This window comes from Plutella xylostella, chromosome 4 (assembly GCF_932276165.1).
Source record: "Plutella xylostella chromosome 4, ilPluXylo3.1, whole genome shotgun sequence".
NCBI classification, from domain to species: Eukaryota; Metazoa; Arthropoda; class Insecta; order Lepidoptera; family Plutellidae; genus Plutella; species Plutella xylostella.
In genome coordinates, this window is record NC_063984.1 from 784,538 (window position 1) to 805,073 (window position 20,536).

At 41.5% G+C, this 20,536-nt stretch overlaps 1 protein-coding gene across 4 annotated transcripts; it reads left to right on the forward strand.

The window, feature by feature from the left end:
- The first annotated feature begins 3,096 nt into the window (after positions 1-3,096).
- On the forward strand, positions 3,097-19,936 carry LOC105386636 (transcription factor Sp4). Of its 4 annotated transcripts, none has more exons than XM_048628881.1 (18): positions 3,097-3,265; positions 5,389-5,500; positions 5,877-6,145; positions 6,378-6,452; positions 6,844-6,960; positions 7,512-7,625; positions 7,975-8,074; positions 9,497-9,823; positions 11,240-11,355; positions 12,451-12,537; positions 12,832-12,888; positions 15,255-15,366; positions 15,814-16,030; positions 16,390-16,536; positions 17,046-17,190; positions 17,850-17,936; positions 18,395-18,469; positions 18,765-19,936. In XM_048628881.1, the coding sequence occupies exons 1-17, from the start codon at positions 3,206-3,208 to the stop codon at positions 18,467-18,469; spliced, it is 2,217 nt and encodes a 738-aa protein (XP_048484838.1). In that variant the 5' UTR covers positions 3,097-3,205; the 3' UTR covers positions 18,765-19,936. The 4 variants fall into 4 exon arrangements, with proteins under 4 accessions (XP_048484838.1, XP_048484829.1, XP_048484832.1 ...); XM_048628872.1 differs by having other exon boundaries at positions 3,098-3,265; positions 17,850-17,912; positions 18,371-18,469; XM_048628875.1 differs by lacking the exon at positions 18,395-18,469 and having other exon boundaries at positions 3,098-3,265; positions 17,850-18,011.
- Positions 19,937-20,536: the final 600 nt, after the last annotated feature.

The window sequence follows — 20,536 nt, forward strand, 5'->3', positions numbered from 1 at the left end:
GTATGGGATAGTGTTGACTGTGGTAATGTTGTCGTATAGTAATTTGGCAGTTAACAGTTTAATTATAAAATTAAAATGGCTAGCTAGGTATTTAATAAATTAATACTTAGGTAGTTGATAACTGAACTGGAAACTTACCTAGGTAGTTCTAATAATTATAAAAAAAAATTTTTTTAACTACTTATGATGATGATGATTATGATGAATTGATTGGTGGATATAGGTATTTACTTACCTATATTTATATACCACATATTTACTAATTTCGGCTTGATCGATTTGATCTCTCCTCATACAAAGATGTTAAGGGCTCATACGACGTTCAGCATTGCACATGATCACACAAACTATTTTGGATGGAACTTTCATCGAGAAAATGGATTTCTACAAACTTTCCTTAATTTTCAATATGATGAATACTGATTGTTCGAACATTGAACCAAATGTTTCTGTCCTGTGCTGCTCTCTTCCGCAGTTTCCGGCAACCTTGCTGATGTCAGCTGTCCATCAGAATCTAGCAGGTTGTCTGCCAACAGCTCTCCGATCGTCTCTAAAGAGTGCACGGTAGCAAAATGGTTTGGCCTGCTTCAAACACTGATCTCTTGTACCATCGGGAAAATCCATGCTGCCCTGATATTGAAACAATTTCCCGTGTGCCACTCGCCGTGCGAGCGCAGATTTCAAGGGCTTCTGAGTTGGCTAGGTCTGGTAGGCTACTTGCCGATTCTCCAACAGTGCCTGCCTTCCCTCTTCAGGCGTTATTGGTAAAAATTTGATGGTTTTATTGTTATAGGTACTGTTTTCTCTAGGTTGAATCTTTGAGGTTTTTACAATTATCTTATAATTTATGGGTCTATAGTTTTCGACATGGATGCGATATTATTATGTTGCAATCACTATAGCTATATAAGTAATAGCCCACCTCCTTTTCTTGAGACGAAAATAACTACACACTGCTTGAATAGTGCAGTATGCACCTATTGCGTATACAAGACATATAATTAGGAACTCCATAGTATAGGTAAATATACTACGTGACAGTACTTTATGTTATGCTTATACATTATTAGCTATAATTCTAGATACACGAGAAACTATGAAATAAATGTTGAAGTGGGACTTCAGCTCAGGGGCAGAGTGCAGTGAACACGATGAAGCATCCCTTTTCCTTGTATTGCATGTTGTGTTCAATTGAAAGGATCTTGTAACTCTTGGTCTACTACATGCTATACGATTGTGATGTTATTGACTTGAGTAATTATAAAATAACATTGAATATAAGAAAGATAATGAGAGATGCATCATGAGAGTAAGGGCGTGTCCAATACAGGAGAGGCGGGTGGCACGGGCAGTCCGAACCGCCCACCTTCACTTCCGCTTAACATCCTAGACTCTTTGACAGTTCATCATCTAGTTTTAGAATATGTGCTTAATTATTTTGTACAGAAAAGTATGTAATATTTTTTAAATTAAATCATTGCAACCATTTTTTCCGATGTTAAAGTCTATACCCGTCCCGATAGCGATTTTGTTTACCTATAATGTGTTTAACTTTTGCTGATATAAGATAATTAAATACTATAAATTATAACGGGTAATGTTTCCATACCTGCTGACCTTTTGTTTTCCTTGTAGAAATATGATTTTATATTTATGATAAAATGAGAGTCTAAATTTTTTAACTGACAAATTTGGTCGAATAGCCGTCTTCTTTTGACAAAATATTTCGTGATTTTTATTGAAGTTATGCTTGCTAATTAGGTATTATTCAAAATAATTTCATTGTACACAAATTGTGATATAAGACAAATAAAATAACAATTATAGTGCTACAACTAGTGAAACTACAAAGTATGTATGTACCCATACGATGTTATGATTATGACATCATATTTTTTTATTTACAGGCTAATTAAATATGTAAGTAAACAACACCACGTTAAACGTCTACGCATGCCGGGTCAGACAATGAAGATAGGAGCACTGGTACACCCATAGTAGACTACAGTACCGACAAAAAGGTTTAAGTGGCTAGTTAGCTCACTAGAAAATAAAACGTTTTTATAAAGTGTGTATGAACGCAAATCGTACAACAGCCCAAGCAGACACCGTTTTGCTAGATATTTGTATTCACAGTCAAGATTGTGTTACTATATTCAGCTTTAATTCAATATCACAGGGCTCAAAATTGTTTGAACATGGGATAAGATAATTAAGCGGGGACACACGCTCTCTCGGGGCGGTTGCTCATTCGTGCATAATGGACTTGGGGCGATGAGGCTGACGCTTGGCATGACAAAACGTGGTTCGACTTTCACTTTCTCACCGAACCAGTCCAGAATTAATCGCAGAAATTGCATGCTCCAGCCAAAATATTGAAATTACTGCAATGTATTAACGATTAACCAAAAAGAATTAAATTTTAATCAAGTACATGATTAAACCTAACAAGTTTATGATAAGTAGATGCATAACTATCTAAGATACAGGGAAAGTGAAAGGTAATAAATAAAAAAAAATAATGTTATTGAAGTAACTGGCCATCAGCAAAGACATCATCACAGCCCTCTGTTACCCATTACCCTAAATTGACCAAATAAATGAACAAAGAGCATTATAATTACATTATAGTGTTTATTTATTAACGGAGCTGCACACTTGTTAGCAGCCACGGCCCGCGCACCACAACATGTGTGCATTTTTTGCCCGCCCAAGGAGGCCGCGGGCGCGAGGTTATACACCCATTATTACGTCCTTCCTACTTCCAATTATTATTATCGGGTGTCGGTGCTTGGCGCCCGTAGCCGCGACGCGGGAGGAGGAGAGAAGTGCAGCTGCTGCCTACCAATAATCAAGACCTGTCCCTGTCCGAGCGAGATAGAAACAATTTAAGCAATCATTAAAATGCTCATTTCAATCATTTCTCTCGAGTGTCAACCTGGGAAAATTTGTCAATGAAGAGGAAATATAATTTCAATCATTCGATACCACTTTTTATATAGTTTATGTCTTTAGTAGTCTGATAAACCAAATAAATACTGTAGATAAGCGACTGGGATAGGAGGCGGACCTCCGAATGTTGCCGATCGCGTTCGTGTGATTTCGTTTGTCAGTTCACTCGCCGCTCTTTGGCGGCCGGTCGTGACGATGGTGCGTTCTGTACTTGAACAAAGAAATACTTTTGATCACAAGTGCCTAGAAGATAATGTCGTCTGAGCCCCCTACAATAGAAGTGGAATTTATAAACGAGGACAAATCTTGCAAGGTAAGCAGTGAAAAGTGAAAGGAATCAGTGTTATTGTGTAACAAATTGGACGCTAGCGGGCAGCGTCTTGTGTCTATCTGTGCAGGGGGAGGGCGGGGCAAACGCGGCCCCGACCGTGTGGGGCCCGCCAGGCCACACGCAGGAGGTTGTGACCGCGTCATAAGCAACTCCCTAGCCAAAAACATACATATCACAAACACCGTACTATCTTACAGTAGTTGTTGAAGACGTTGAATATCAGTTAATTTAATTGTTGAGACATGACAAATCGTAATATGAAACAATAGTCGCCATTTTATGTTAGCTCGTAGTGCTCGTACTTAATAATAAAGTTTCGATTAGCTTCATTAACCTTTACAGTACATTCGGATCTACAAACAAGAACGTTTGAACCTATTAAAATTCCACAAATGTACACTCTGATACACTTATATGCGGACCATCTGCATAAAAATCAGTCACGCGATTTGAGGTGGGTGGATCAAAGGGCGGCAGCGGCCTTGCATGCGACGCGGCGACTCGGGGCACTCGTTAGGAAAAGGCGTGTCGGTGGTAGTAGTCCCAACTCCCAACTATGATGTAAATGTAATAAAGCTCAACACCACAAGTATATAATAACTTTTGAAAACAATACCACGAGTTCACCAGTTTCTGATGCGTATATTTATACTTTTACTCACACACAGCACTTCCAAAACATAGACGACTGAATGATGAACGATTTTTCCAAAATAACGGAAACGAGAATGAATGTTAAAAATGTCACAAAATAATTAAATAATAGTTTTCCGGTTCCGGTGAAATGTCAATGTCAACAATTAATTCATTCATTCATGTTGGTAAACTAACGTTTTGTTTTGAATAGTTTTAATTATTTTTTTTCCTTTGCATTGATTAAGTTTCGGCACATTTGTTTCTTGTCTAATTAATATAGGTGTCTAGTGCTAGTGGATTGGGTTTACAACTACTCAATGGTTGTTGATAATTTTAAAATCGAAGTAAGTAAAGTTCACACGGTCTACATAAAATATATTTTAAGCATCAAACTAGGAAGTTTCAAACTTATTTTACTTTTCATGAAGCCTACCTGTGTGAAATATGCCGCGGTGGTGCAGTCGCTCTCTTCGATTACGATCGAAGCGAAGCGGCTGGTGCAATCTAGTACCAAGCACCATTGCATTAATGCACCTACCTTACTAACTAGTAGATATTTGGTGACTATACTGGCATTCCAACTTCTATTTTGCTTCTGTGCTTACACGATTTTCAACTCTAAATAGACAATAGTGAAGAAAGCTAATGAATGAGCTCATTAAACATTTAGATAAAACATTTTTAATTGGTCTGATTTCATGGGATTCAACTGGTTAATTTAAAACTGTGATATGGGTTTAAAAGTTCTTTTATTTAGTTATGGTAATCCAATGAAGCATTATTAAATGTGAATATAAAAGAATAAAATATTAATTCAATGAAACTATATTTATTTATTTATTTAATACTTTATTGCTCAAATATAACATAAGTGTACAATAGGTGGACTTAATGCTATAGTGCTAAAGTTGATTGTGAAATGTCTGCAAAAATCATTTACTAATTAGTTTATCACTATAATAGACACAGATACCAGTATTCTCTTCCTATAGCATCAAACCTACACAATATAAAACTTGCTTACTTTAAAAACAAGCTTTCAATGAATGTTACATTAACTTGCGACTGACTTGTGAGTCCAATCACAAGTTCTCTCCTATCTCCCAATAACCATCCCACTATACTTTGTAAAATATAGCATGCACCCTAATAAATAAATAAATATGTGGGGACATCTCACACACGGCTATCCGACCCCAAGCTAGGCAGAACCTGTGTTATGTGGTGTCGGACAGCTGATATATCTACACAAATACATAGATAGATAGATACTAAATATAAATATCAACACCCAAGACCCGAGTACAAATATCTGTCCTTAAACAAATATCTGCCCCAGCCGGGAATCGAACCCGGGACCTTCGGCATAGCAGTCAGGGCCACTAACCACTACGCCATTCGACCGTCATGCAGCTGTCCAATCTATGCACATGTCAAAGGACTCATAACATAAAATTTCACGTTCCCAGGACGGCTCCCAGTCCCCTCTGGCGCTCCTGGCGGCCACGTGCAGCCGGCTCGGCGCCTCCAGCATGGGGCCCGACCTGCAGGACAAGGAGCAGCAGCAGCAGCAGCACTTTAGTAAGCCACTCAAGTTTCCTTTGTAACTGGTAGAGACATCATCATCATCAGCCTATCCACTGCAGGGTATCCAAAACATTTCCCTCTATAACTTTTTATTGCTTCGACTAGTTAGTTTAGGAGACAATCTTGAGACAGTGCCGTCTGTATGGTGTATATCTGTATGGTGTGTACCAGTGTATCTTTTGGGATTCCTTCACAAATATCCACAGATGTTAGAAATGCACATTCTTTGAAGCTGACAATGCCATTACACTTATGTGTTGAGAACCGATCAATCACAATAGACAGGCCAACATAGCTTCAAATCAGATTCTGTACCGAAACCTAAAAAAATTAGAATATTATATTGACGTTTCCATCCATCAATTTCCAGGTCCACAACAACAGCAACAAGCCCAGCAACAGGCTCAACAACAAGCACAACAACAAGCTCAGCAACAAGCGCAACAACAACACCAAGCGCAGCAACAAGCTCAACACCAAGCGCAGCAGCAGCAGACTGCGCAATTAATACAGCAAGTGCAGGGCGACCCGGCCACGCTGGCTGCGATACAGCAACAGTATTTACAACAGACGCAGCAACCACAGCTCAGGGTTATCAGTTCTGCTGTTGTGCAACAGCTGAGGGCTCAGGGATTGACTGTAAGTAGGGTTGATTCTTTTATTTAGGTTTAATCGCAAAAACTAATGATTTTGTTTTCCTCTTTGATCTGGCTACAATTTCTGGCAATCTTTTTGTGATAGCATTCGCTAAATGCGATTTATTGTATGCTTAAAACATTTAGTTTAACAGACTTGAGATAGAGGATATGTACCAAGATGCATTTTGTAGTGATATAATTGATGTTACTAACCTAAACATTGCATTTTCCAGGGAAATGAGTTGACAGCCGCCATCGCCAACGCGGCCAACACCGTGCCCAATGGCATCCAAGTACAACAACCACAGGTAATACTATTATGATCTTTAACCAGAGTAAAAAGTGCCCATCACCATCAGCTTCTAATCGTCCACTGTTGGACATAGCCTCTGGCAAGGAACGCCACAACACTCTGTCCTCGGCCTTCCTTATCCTGCCACTTCTCATTGTATGTATATACAGATTTTATTTCGAGATTTCAGTTGATTTGTAAGTACGGTGGCCTGCGCCTAAAAGTATACAGGCGGAGTTTTTAAAATAGCGATCCCTGATGATGAAGGGACCAGCTACATCTGTTATAAATCCGGGGACGTGTTGTTCATTGACTTGGAAATGGGACTTTTACTATTTAAAATTATTTTTCGAATCTGTTAAACCCACAAAGTTAAACTACTAAACCATCCCCATTCCATTTCCCAGGTGATATCCATGCAGCAGCTCCAGTCGCTACTAGGCGGCGGTGGCGGCGTGGTGAACGACGGCGGCGCCACCTACCAGCAGCAGCCGCTGCTGCAGATACACCCGCAGATGTTGCAGGTACCTTCATTTACACTTATTGCACTTGAAATTATACAAGGTGTTGCTAAAAGGGTACACTAAGCCGAAACCTACATGTGCAGCGTGGTATATCTAAGCCCGAAAATAAAATCAGAATTTCAAAGTTCGCGAAAAAAAGTCATTCTTCATAGTAACCTCCTCCTTTTTTCGAAGTCGGTTAAAAAGTCACGTGATCAACATAATTTCTATGGAAATAATTATTTTCGGGCTTAGAGCGTTCGGCATTGTATATGCTGCAAATGTAGGTTTCGGCTTATTATACCCTTTTTGTAACACCATGTATAATTATCTTGTTTTACCAATGAAATGTGCAGACCGCCTCTCGAGATGGCCGTAAAGTTGCACATGACGCATTAAGTTGCAAGAGCTTGCTAAACAAAAGTCAAGTCAAGGCTGGAGAAAAAATCCCAAATCTTACTTTCTATGGCACTGGTCTGCCAGACCTACAGTCTCGACACTCTGTAGGATCCTCTCAATCTGTTACATAGCTACAATAACGAAACTAACCTATCTTCATTTGTGTACCCTAGGGCGGCGGCGGCATGTACGGCGGCTGCGTGGTGGGCGGCGTGGGCGGCGTGGGCGGCATGCAGGCCGTCACCGTGGACGGGCAGGACGCGCTCTTCATACCCGCGCAGGCACAGGTATGTACAGGGTGTTGTCGGGAATACCTACAGGGTGTTGCAATGGGTGTTGGTGACTCAATGGGTTATTCTGAACCACTTAATTCTACGGCTTTTAAATGTTTTAATTGTAAATCTGTTTAGAGAAACATTTCACACCAGAAAACGTATGAAGATGCAAAGCCAGCAAAATAGTTATATGCGATTCCAGCGCAAATAATTCGATTAAATAATATTTTATCGATACATACAAACAATCTCTATAATTCATGTATTTTTCATGTCCTGTATCATGTGTCAATGTATAAAATCCCTCCTCCCGGGAACGTTCCTTTCATTTTTTTTAAAATATCTAATCTCTCCATTCCAGAACTTCTCCGGCATGTCGCAAGTGTCGCTCGTGAACGGACAGCTGGTGCGCACGCCGGTCCTACCAGCCGGGTTTCTGCAGAACGTCATGCACTTGCCAGGTAACTAACGACTTTATTGTTGCGGAGTAGAGTCGGAAATTACTGTGAGATGTTGCGTCGTCGGTAGGTTAAATACGGTTAATTATGGGATCATGTCAGCATTTGAATTGAAAGTGGAAGCCCGTGCGTTAAGTTCGTAAGCATTCGAATAAGGTACTTATTAAATAGTTTTGCGCTCATAGCCTAAAGTGCGATGTTACTTGACGTGCACTTCACGTACCCCCTACTATTCAAATATAGGCAGCGCTGCAGAACTGTGATGTGAACCACTAATGTCATGTGGTGCTGTAGTGAATCGTTTCTAGTTTTTTTCTGTAACTTCATTCATTGTAGTTACTATAGTAGTTTTGGTGTAAGTACTATAAGATTATGTAAAATTTAAATTAGATTGACTGTGTAGCATTGACGTTCTTAGATTGTGATTTTAATTTTTCTATTGTTCAAAATAGTCCTTTAGTTGCGCAAACTTTACGCACTCATTCAATCATACATTCACAGCACTATACTATATGTAAACATAAAGTTTCAAAATACACTGTAGGTATGCTCTCAAGTTACGACACTGCAATCATTTATTAACAGACTCGACTTCCATTAGTTAAATATATAAAACTTTCACAACGCTTGGGTTTGGCTAATGTTCTTCCTAGAATACTTTAAAAACAGTTAGTAGTTTAGTTTCACCATGACTATTTGTCACCACTAATGCTGTCTTAATATGAGCGATTCTGAAACAATCAAACTTAAATTTAGTGCTTTATAAATAATAAAAAAAAACATCTTGAATGAACAAAGTATTTATGTATTATTTGCTTCAGAATAGGCAAATCCAAATAATGAAAATATTAAAACGTGTGTTGCTGTAACATTACATTTGACAGATGTGATGAGATAAATTACAGACTTGACGTCTAGCTTGTTAAATCTAAGTCTATAGACAATAGACATGGTACCGTGAGGCAACTGTCAGATTTAAAGTGACCGCGATGGCCCTCTCCCTTACAATGTAAATACGTTAAATTATATGAAGCAATTTATTTTTAATGATTTATATTTATATAATTAAAAAAAATAAAATTATTGTAATAAAACAGCTTTAAAAATAGCTGCTTCATAATCAGATTCACTGCATAGTCACCATCATTAATTCACTCATTGCCTTTTAATAAATAGCGGAATGAAAGTTGAGGCAAAAAGATAAATGCACACAGAGTAACATCAAAGTGACTTAATTTCTAGAATAAACATCAATTTATAATTCCATCATTAATATACATTCATAATAATGAAGTCAGTATGCTTAATTATTGCCTCAGCTCTCATACCCTCACCCCACCTGTCTCTCATCTATCGACATCACTGTGTCCCTACCGCATGCCTTGCTTCCACTACTGTAACTAATCTGTGGTTTTCCTTCTCAAGCCGAACAGCAGCAACCAACGGTTTCCATTCCCGGGACTAACATATCCTTCCCTCTAAGCGCTTTGACCGGGGCTAACCAGCAGATGATTACCATCCCGGGCACGAATATATCCATCCCGGCGTCGTCAATACAAAACCTGCAGATTCCGTCGAGTCAAGGGACCAGTATCTCGATACCGGCCTCGTCGATACAGAATATACAACTGCCGTCAAGCCAGACGATCACGATACCGACTAGTTCGAATATGGCGTCGAGTATACAGATACAGAGCGGAGAGGGCAAGAGCAAGGAGGTGAAGAGCGAGGGCAGCCCGCCGCAAGGGCAAGGTGGGTCGGACTTCTTGCTGAACATTCTTTATTTGAATTTTTCTTTTCTTTTGTGGGGACAACGTTGGTGGCTAACCTCTTTGGTGGATATTTGAAATTTCGAATGTTTTTCTGTGTGAGGATGGTTCTTATTTTGAATTCTACGCTTGTTTATTTATTTTTACGCCGGCTCCATACGTTGGCCCCAACGCAGGTCCCAATGCTACTCGTCCAACGTATGGATCTAGAAAATTGCATTGGCCCCAACGTTGGGGCGAGTGTTGGTAGTTGGCCGGCTCGTGTCGGTTTTATCAAAGGAATCTGCGCCAACGCTGGCGGTCACGCCCACACGTTGGCGCTTTGCTCAGTGCTCTTGCAACATGCAACGAGTGCGGACGTCAAGCGAGAATGGATTTCTCATCCACAAAATCATCACCTTTATGGAAAAATTAAAAAGTTACAAATTTTATTGAACTTAACAACAAGCACATCCAATAATATGAGATGAAACTCGAAAGGAACATAAAAATCAAAATGTATTAGCTGATGCATGGCGCAGCATTCAACAGAAGATGGGCATGATCTTCTCAATTGAAGATTCAAAAAAGCGGGAATCATTAATGAGCACATATTTATCGCCTCAGAGCAGTTAAGATTTCTGTATCGGACATCTTTACGTTGGCCCTGCCGGGACACAACTAGTTTATTAGCCAACGTATGTACGCCTCACCCAATTTGCAGTCCAACGTTGGTACGAGCGTTGGGGCCAACGTATGGAGCCGGCCTTAAAGAGGATTATAGTGCCTGTTTCGTTTCCACAAAAGAAATCTTTCCCAAGCTGTGTTTCCTCTGTTTATTTGCCAGCATTTAACAACCTGCTTTTGATATTCACTTTTCACCTCATACGCACATCACTATAATTTGCAATTTTATAGACTAAGTGACATGGTTATTTTTGGTATAAATTATATTTATTTCAGCTTTTTCATACCACATTAGTCTATAAACTTGACTAATTATTCTAATCATCGTAGCATTGGTTTAGTGTATTGCAGCACATATTGTATTTGTTTCCACTTTGGTACACTGCCGTGTTACATCAGAATATTGTATTTTTACAAACATTACCTATATGACGTGTCGACAGCCGTTTCAGTTCAATTAACGATTACAAAATAATAAAGGTTTCTATAAAAAATTGTGGTAACGACCGTTCGGTCTTTGTCGTTCTGTTCGGTTCTATAAATATGGAAATGTCTTAGACAAGTAAGGGTTCATTCAAACAGCATCCGTTTTACAGCACACGGTCAGTAATGTGTGCTTCGTCTTATAGAGTGACCTTCAGTGCCGAATAGACAACGTATACGATAAAACGAATCCTGTATGAATGACCCTTGACAACTATTCCTCCACTTCACAACATTATTTCCCCCCCAGGAGGCGGCGTGGCAGTGCGCGCGCCAGTCGGCGGCATGGGCGTGGCCGTGCAAGTACCCGTGTCCGCCAACGGACACACCATGTACCACACGCTCACCCTGCCGCTCTACCAGCAGGTATTGTGACTTACTTCACACCAGTGTTACTGCCTCCCAGGCGGGGCGTGGCCGTGCAAGTACCCGTGTCCGCCAACGGACACACCATGTACCACACGCTCACCCTGCCGCTCTACCAGCAGGTATTGTGACTTACTTCACACCAGTGTTACTGCCTCCCAGGCGGGGCGTGGCCGTGCAAGTACCCGTGTCCGCCAACGGACACACCATGTACCACACGCTCACCCTGCCGCTCTACCAGCAGGTATTGTGACTTACTTCACACCAGTGTTACTGCCTCCCAGGCGGGGCGTGGCCGTGCAAGTACCCGTGTCCGCCAACGGACACACCATGTACCACACGCTCACCCTGCCGCTCTACCAGCAGGTATTGTGACTTACTTCACACCAGTGTTACTGCCTCCCAGGCGGGGCGTGGCGGTGCAAGTACCCGTGTCCGCCAACGGACACACCATGTACCACACGCTCACCCTGCCGCTCTACCAGCAGGTATTGTGACTTACTTCACACCAGTGTTACTGCCTCCCAGGCGGGGCGTGGCCGTGCAAGTACCCGTGTCCGCCAACGGACACACCATGTACCACACGCTCACCCTGCCGCTCTACCAGCAGGTATTGTGACTTACTTCACACCAGTGTTACTGCCTCCCAGGCGGGGCGTGGCGGTGCAAGTACCCGTGTCCGCCAACGGACACACCATGTACCACACGCTCACCCTGCCGCTCTACCAGCAGGTATTGTCAATATGTTTACAAAATGGCGGCCATTATATCGATTCTCTGCTCAGGAGGTTGTATTCTTCGATAGAAATATTGATCAATATGGCGATCTTTTGAGTGTTTAATTTGTAAAGGAATGATATGATTTGGTCCCTGCCCAAATAGACGAATAGAGACGGAACCGCATAGCCCGCTAGGCTAACCAATAGCATCGATCGGTTTTAAACATATCACCCGCCCTTCACCCACCTGCAAGGGGATTTAAAAGTGTATCAGAAAACACCGTTCTTTTATCCCTAGTATAAGGCGTTGTTGCTAGCACTTAGCTTGGACACATGGTACAAGTAATACAAAAACCTGTTTTTTTCTTAATTTCAGATGCAAGCTCAACCACAAGTGGCCAATGTACTGACTCCGTCCGGACAAATACAGCAGATACAGATAGCCTCTCTGGCGAACCTACAGGTAACTATAATTATTGTTTCATAAATAACAACATGGTTTAATTTCTCCCGTTGATCTTTTGTGCAGAGACAGTCCAAGTTCGAATTGTTTGGAGGGTTACTGAAAATAAGCCTCTCTCAAAAAGCGTTTCAAAACTATCTATTTAAGGATGGGATAGACCTTTTTTCAACTACATAGAAAAAAGACTTACCACTATGAGTAGGAAGCACTGGAAAACTACGACCAAACGAAGTACTTATCTACATATTATGACACCTGTATCAATTCTCAATCTTTGTTTGTTTATTCTTCCAGCAACAGGCGCAGGCGCCGTCTAGTCAAGCCCCCACCCCGGCCACCATCACTTTACAAGTAAGTCACTAAACTACTGTACCTTCATTACAAGATTACAACTAACACGGTAGCTGGTGCTTAATTTTGATATCTAACAAACGATTTTCCCTTTGTGAGATACCTTACCTGTGAAAAAATCAGCCCTATAAACGCGTAATACACTTCTGTAGCGTGTACAAAAGTGTCTACATGTTTATGCAACTGACTTTACTTGCCAGTAACTGCCAGTTTCAATATCTCTGTCTATCGATAGCTGATAGTTACTTTCTTACGATTTTGACAGAATGCAACTTTTTATGTGTCAAAATACCTGTCAGCTATCGATAGATAGAGTATTTAAAATGGCAGCAAAACCGATATCATCCAACTAAAATCCCCGCTACGCAACACTAACCCTATTACCGCCCCTTACCCCACTAACAAGGGCTACCACACCCCTCTCGCTAACCCCCCCTACAATTTCCCCGCTGCACTCGGAAGGCGGTCTCGGCGCCCATACAGACGGACGCGCACATCGCGCCCGCGCCCCTGCAGCAGCTCACCGTCATACCCGCCGGCAACGACGTCAGGAACCTGGTGCAGGTGGGTGTCAGCTGTCAGCGTGACAGATGTCAGCGTGACGGCTGTCAGTGTGACAGCAACTGCTACTGTATATAGTACTGTGATTGTGGTATTGTGTATGTACTGTCCTTGTTTTGTAGCGCTGCTGTAGCAGTTTTTAGCAATTCTTTTATTTCCGTATTTTTGGACTTCTTATCTAGCTAGTAGAATGCTGTTAGTAGCTATTGATTTGACAGCTGCCGCCGTATATTTATTTAGTTACTAATATTGTACAACATTACAGAAAAACTGATTCGTATATAGTTCTGTGATTGCGGTATATCGTCCGTCCTTGTTTTGTAGCTCCATAGCAGTTTTTAGCCATTCTTTTGTTGAAGTTGTAGTGGTGGTGTTACCTAGTTAGTCCCCGCTGTTTCCCCGCGGCACTCGGAAGGCGGTCTCGGCGCCCATACAGACGGACGCGCACATCGCGCCCGCGCCCCTGCAGCAGCTCACCGTCATACCCGCCGGCAACGACGTCAGGAACCTGGTGCAGGTGGGTGACGGCTGTCGGGGTGACAGCTATTGATCTGACAGCTCCCGCTGTGTAGGTATTGTACTGTGATTGTGGTATATCGTGTAATGTCCTTGTTTTGTAGCACCATGGTAGAATTTAGCATTTTTTTGTTTCCGTATTTTTGGACTTCTTATCTAGCTAGTAGAATGCTGTAGCTATTGATTTGACAGCTGCCGCCGTATATTTATTTAGTTACTAATATTGTACAACATTACAGAAAAACTAATTCGTATATAGTTCTGTGATTGTGGTATTTTGTGTTCTATCCTTGTTTTGTAGGACTATAGCAGTTTTTAGCCATTATTTTGTTGAAGTTGTAGTGGTCGTGTTACCTAGTTAGTCCCCGCTGTTTCCCCGCTGCACTCGGAAGGCGGTCTCGGCGCCCATACAGACGGACGCGCACATCGCGCCCGCGCCCCTGCAGCAGCTCACCGTCATACCCGCCGGCAACGACGTCAGGAACCTGGTGCAGGTGGGTGACAGCTGTCAGTGTGACAGATGTCAGTGTGACGGCCGCTGTCGAGTTTAGCTATTGATGAGAAGAGCTATTACGGGGCGCATTTAAGACGTGAGTTCTCCGTCGCGCTCGCTCTTGAGGCTGCGCGATGCAAAACTTATGTCACGTCTTAAATGCGCCCTGTGCTAATAGCCCTGATAGCTGCCACCGTATATAGTACTGTGATTGTGGTATATTGTGTAATGTCTCGTTTTGTAGCGCTGTAGCAGTTTTTAACCATCCTTTTGTTGCAGTTGTAGTGGTCGTCTTATCTAGCTGGTAGAATGCTGTTAGCTGTTATAGTTGTTGTAGTATTGATAGTCAAATTTTCGAATCGATGCTGTACACAATTGATTTTGAAATTGTTTTAGCCCTGTCGGTGTACTATAATTTGTGGCTGTTATTTAATTATTTCAGTACCTATTTTATGTAGATAAAATTTTACTATTTACCACGCGTTTTTCACATTCATATTATAATCATTTATTCTCTCACGTAAAACACGCCCCTTGTGTATAGATAAATCGGTTCGTACACGGCAAAGATTCCTTGATAACATTTTTATTTATTAATTATTGGTAAAGAAAAAATACAGTGTTTCTTAAACTAACTACAGTTAAAATAAATGGTTTAATTACAAAATCAATCATTTCTGCTTGTAAGTATTTCCCAAAGCCTTAGTTTAACCGTCTCCCCCCATTCCTCAGTGCCGTAATAATATTTGAAATATTTCCCAAAGCCTCAGTTTAAACCCCACCTCCCCTCTCTCAGCAGATGCCGGGCCTCGGGCAGCTCGGGGGCGTCCAACTGGTGCCGGCGCTAGGCCTGCCCGGCGTGCAGCTGGCGCAGCTCGCGCAGCCCGCGCCGCCCGCCGCCGCTATAGGTATGTACATGTATACAGGATGTTGGCATATATATGTATACAGGATCTCCTTGGGAGAGGCCTATGTCCATCAGTGGATGATTATTGGCTGATGATGATGATGTTGTTGCAAAATTGGTCTACTAAGCCGAAAGCGGGTGAATCAATCTAAGATATGATGTAAGATGGTTGGCTACATACGCTATAGCTAAAACCTACTATTCTGTAGTGAATCACACAATCAGATCAGAATATTTTTATGAATCTTTCGTTAGACCTTTATATTTCGTGACCACGGCCGCAAATTTAACGTGAACAAGCACTTAGCGTGTCCGTATAACTTGTAAAGGGTTTGTCACTACGGTGAAAATGGTGAAAGCGCCCTCTTTTTAAATATCAACTTAACCTCTTGTAGTATTTTTACCCCACCAAGGCTTTATTAAAACTCAACCATCTCCTCCCCAACAGGCCAACAAATCCAGCAAGACCCCAACGAGCCCGGCAAGTGGCAAGTCGTCACCATGGCGCCGTCAAACAGCTCTTCCAACAGCAGCACCAATCAGAGCGCAGCACAGAACAGCACGACCGCCGCGTGCGAGAAGGAGAGAGATAGAGGAGAGGAAACGGGAAAGAGAGTGCTGAAGAGAGTCGCCTGTACCTGTCCTAATTGCGATCAGGGGGAGAAGTTAGTAGAATTGGTATTCTTAATAGGAAATAAGGTGTTTGACACATTAGATAGGCTATACACCCTACAACGGTATACTAATAAGGAAATAGGCCCATTAGTTAAGCTGAATAGCTAATGATGAAACAAAATCAGGCTGTAATATATCTGCAACACATAGATATCACAACATATAGATACTAGAGGACTATAATATAGATACAGGACCACAATAACAATCTGTACTATAGTCCTTAGTTACCTTTATGAGTGGGTATAATTATGGTCTCATAATTTTAACCTTCGCAACGCACCATGAGTCAACCTACTCCCATTCCACCTTGCAAATTCAACTAACAACCCCTATTCCTTCCCCACAGCCGCGTAGTAGACCGCAAGAAGCAGCACATGTGCCACATCGCCGGCTGCAACAAGGTGTACGGCAAGACGTCCCACCTCCGAGCCCACCTCCGCTGGCACACCGGCGAGCGCCCGTTCCAGTGCAACTGGCTGTTCTGTGGCAAGCGGTGAGTGGGTTTATAACTATCGGCCGAAAAAGTGGGGTGTTAATAAGTTTAACTATTAACTTGTCTGTAGTAACGTAGCTCCCAAACAGCTGAGTCGTGAGCACAAGTTTCGATCCTCCGTTAACGTTGCGTATCGTCAATTACTGTCACTGTCAAAATGTAAGGCAAAGTTAGTTCCAAAAGTGACATTTGTTTTTTCCATATGTTAGGTGGAATTTCACCAAACGCTAAACGTATTTAGTAGCCTGTCATACGTCTGTCAGTTAGTACAAAATGTATTTAAAATTTGATTTAAATACGTTTAGCGTTTGGTAAAAGTGACCCTTCGTGTAGATTCGAAAATAGTATCGAATCCTATGCTCGGGCCTCTGAACCGCCGATCTCGCTGTATTTATAACGAACCCTCATTCTCCCCTCAGCTTCACCCGGTCCGACCAATTTCTATTTACATTATTGCGTCACTTCAGCTGTGTTAAACACATAATTTAGCCTCTATCTCTAACTTACAGCTTCACCCGCTCCGACGAACTACAACGCCACCGCCGCACTCACACCGGCGAGAAGCGCTTCGAGTGTCCCGAGTGCGGCAAGCGCTTCATGCGCTCCGACCACCTCGCCAAGCACGTGCGCATACACACCAAGAACCGGATCACTGTGAGTCACTGCTCCATACATTCATACCTCATGTAGTGCGAGTGTCCCGAGTGCGGCAAGCGCTTCATGCGCTCCGACCACCTCGCCAAGCACGTGCGCATACACACCAAGAACCGGATCACTGTGAGTCACTGCTCCATACATTCATACCTCATGTAGTGCGAGTGTCCCGAGTGCGGCAAGCGCTTCATGCGCTCCGACCACCTCGCCAAGCACGTGCGCATACACACCAAGAACCGGATCACTGTGAGTCACTGCTCCATACATTCATACCTCATGTAGTGCGAGTGTCCCGAGTGATCATCACTGAGGATCACTGTGAGTCAACATCATTGTGCATTGTCAGAAACTGACAACTCATTTGAATGTAACAAACCCTCCGGTCGAGGTGGCCAGTGTGGCCACTGGTGTCCACAAACAGCAATATTCTGCTACAAATATGACCGTTTCACTGCCTACAGATTTTAATGTCTATTAGTTCTCTGATGAATCACATAACGTCTACAAACGATCAGCTTATTTTTCAATTTAATCACATTTACCACGATTCCTTTGCCTAGCAGAGCAGGACACAAGACAGGCTACATAAACAAAAACAGTCACCAAACCCTTACATAAAACCCATAAACAACCGCTAACCCTCCAACTCTCCCTTCCAGGAGGTAGCGACATCAACGCAATCGATCTACACGGACAGCGGCTCGGACTCGGGCGACGAGAAGATGATGCTGACCATACACACCGAGGTGGATAGTGAAGAGAAGCTGGTGCTCATCCGGCCCGGCAAGCACGACGCGCAGACCAGCGGGGTGGATAGCTAGGTATGCTAGATAGTCTGGATAGTCTAGAAAACGGGACTGGAAAGTCATTTATTTTAGGGTTCAACGCTGTAGAACATTGGCTTCATAGACTTGAGACCAAGCCTGTAGGGCTAGTACGGGTCGCATTTAAGACGTGACAAGAGTTTTGCATCGCGCTCACTCACATCGCGCAGCCTCAAGAGCGAGCGCGACGGAGAACTTTTGTCACGTCTTAATAGCGCCCCATGCTACATGGCCTGGTTTGGACAAGGTAAACACAACACACAAACCAAATAATACACAACACAAGCATTCAACATTTGTAACAGCTATAGTACATTTATATCATAAGCTGGTATACCGCCCTCTTTAATGAGAAGATGATGCTGACCATACACACGGAGGTGGATAGTGAGGAGAAGCTGGTGCTCATCCGGCCCGGCAAGCACGACGCGCAGACCAGCGGGGTGGATAGCTAGGTAGGTGGCTAGGTAGCCTGGTTAATTAGTCTAGAAAACGGAAATGGTATTTAAGGGTTCAATATTGCAGAACATGGGCTTCATAGACTTGAGGCCAAGCTTGACTTGGCCAAGGTTGGAGATTATGGTATATTTATAAATAAGTCAAGAGCTTTATAATCAAGCTGATACACCGCCCTCTATATCTTACATAATAAGGACGAGAAGTCCATTGCTCCTAGCGCAAAAGTACCTAGTTGTTGTAATTTTTATTACGGTATTTATTAAAGTCATATTCTATTCTGTTCTATTCTAGGACGAAGACAGTGACGCCGACGGGGACCAGTAAGTCCTGACGGGTCACTGTCCAAGCTGAGGGGCCAATCACACGGTCCGACGAGCCACTGCTGAAACCGGACCGAATGACGGGGTCAAACGGGTCACTGTGCTAAGAGACTGGAGTAAGGTTCAGATCATTCCCGGTGCAATTAAAGTGGAGACTAAGGTTTTGTGCAAGTGAGTGCTAACGAATATTAAAAGCTACATAGTAGCATATGAACTGTGGGACAGTATTTTGAATTTTTCATACTGTTGGAAAAAATACATTTCTGTTGAAAAAGAAAAGTCAATTTTGGAACACCCTGTATTTAATGAATTACTGATGAGTGATTTGGCGGTATAGTAGCGACTAGCGACTGTGTAAATAAGAAGCGGTAATGTGTATAGTCAGCTCTGATAATATCGCAATCAGTAAACATGAAAAACTATATTTTTTCTCAATCGGCATATACAACATTACAATAGATTTACAGAATAAGCATTAATTGAAGTTATTACTATAGCTGACCATACATTTATACTTGTCGAAAGCGGTAAAGACAGTATATCATGATAATGTCGGGAAGAGATGATACTATTTTGTAAATACAAACTGGTTTTGTCGATGAAGTGAACTCAGTTTTTATGAGTAAAAATAAAAATATTTGTATAAATAATTAAGTGTAATAATCATTATTTTGATGTTATGGTTGTAAATGTTGTGTATTTTTGTTAAATAATTTGATGGCTAGAATATGAAATCAATTACATTATTGTATATTATACATTTATTTAGTAATTTGAATGTCTCTCTGTAAGTACGAAGGGTTGCATAAATTATTTGGATTTAAATTTGTAGGCAGCTTTTTACCTATTTATATACAAGTGGGCGATATGTGGGTAAGTTGCGATAAAGGGACCACTCGCAACAAAATGACACCAATTTATAGTGAGTGACAATTTATACAAGATAAATGTTTTAAAATTAGATCGGCTTAAAATAAGTTTACCTACGTAACTACATGTCATACACTACATATATAATACATAATAATATAATCACACCATGGAATAATGACTCAAAATAAAATGTATGTGCCTATAGTTATTAACAATTTTGCAGGTTAAATACCATACCATTGATAAGCGAAGGTTTTTTATACAATGAAACATGAATATATTGCGATTTTCATGACCGATTTTACATTTTAACTCTGATCACTATGTTTTTAACTTTTGACATTTTAATTGCTAGATTTTAACAAACTATATTTACCTACATACGTAGTTGGTGAATTATATTTTAAAGCTCGGTTAGCTTCAGTAGGTATACACATGTATCTTTTCAAACTTACAATCAGATGACTTTGAAAATGTACAATAGTGAACTAATTAAAGTCTATTTTTTAATCTCAGATACTAAATTGACAGATTCTGAACGGTTCAACAAGAGTCGATTGTTCCGCCAATAGGACGATATAGTGCCACAAACTTATCTGTTCCGGTGAGAGCGAACTAAATTGGTCCATACCTCATTACTTACTGTACTAATGAATTTCATATTGACATAGATTATATGGACCAATTTAGTTCGCTCTCACCGGAACAGATAAGTTTGTGGCACTATACGTCACTTACTCGCGGGACAATCGACTGTTGATAAACCGTTCAGAATCTGTCAATTTAGTATCTGAGACTAAAAAACAGAAATTAATGTGGCTGATTGAACATGTACAATGTAATATTGTTATATTAACCCATTATTAACCC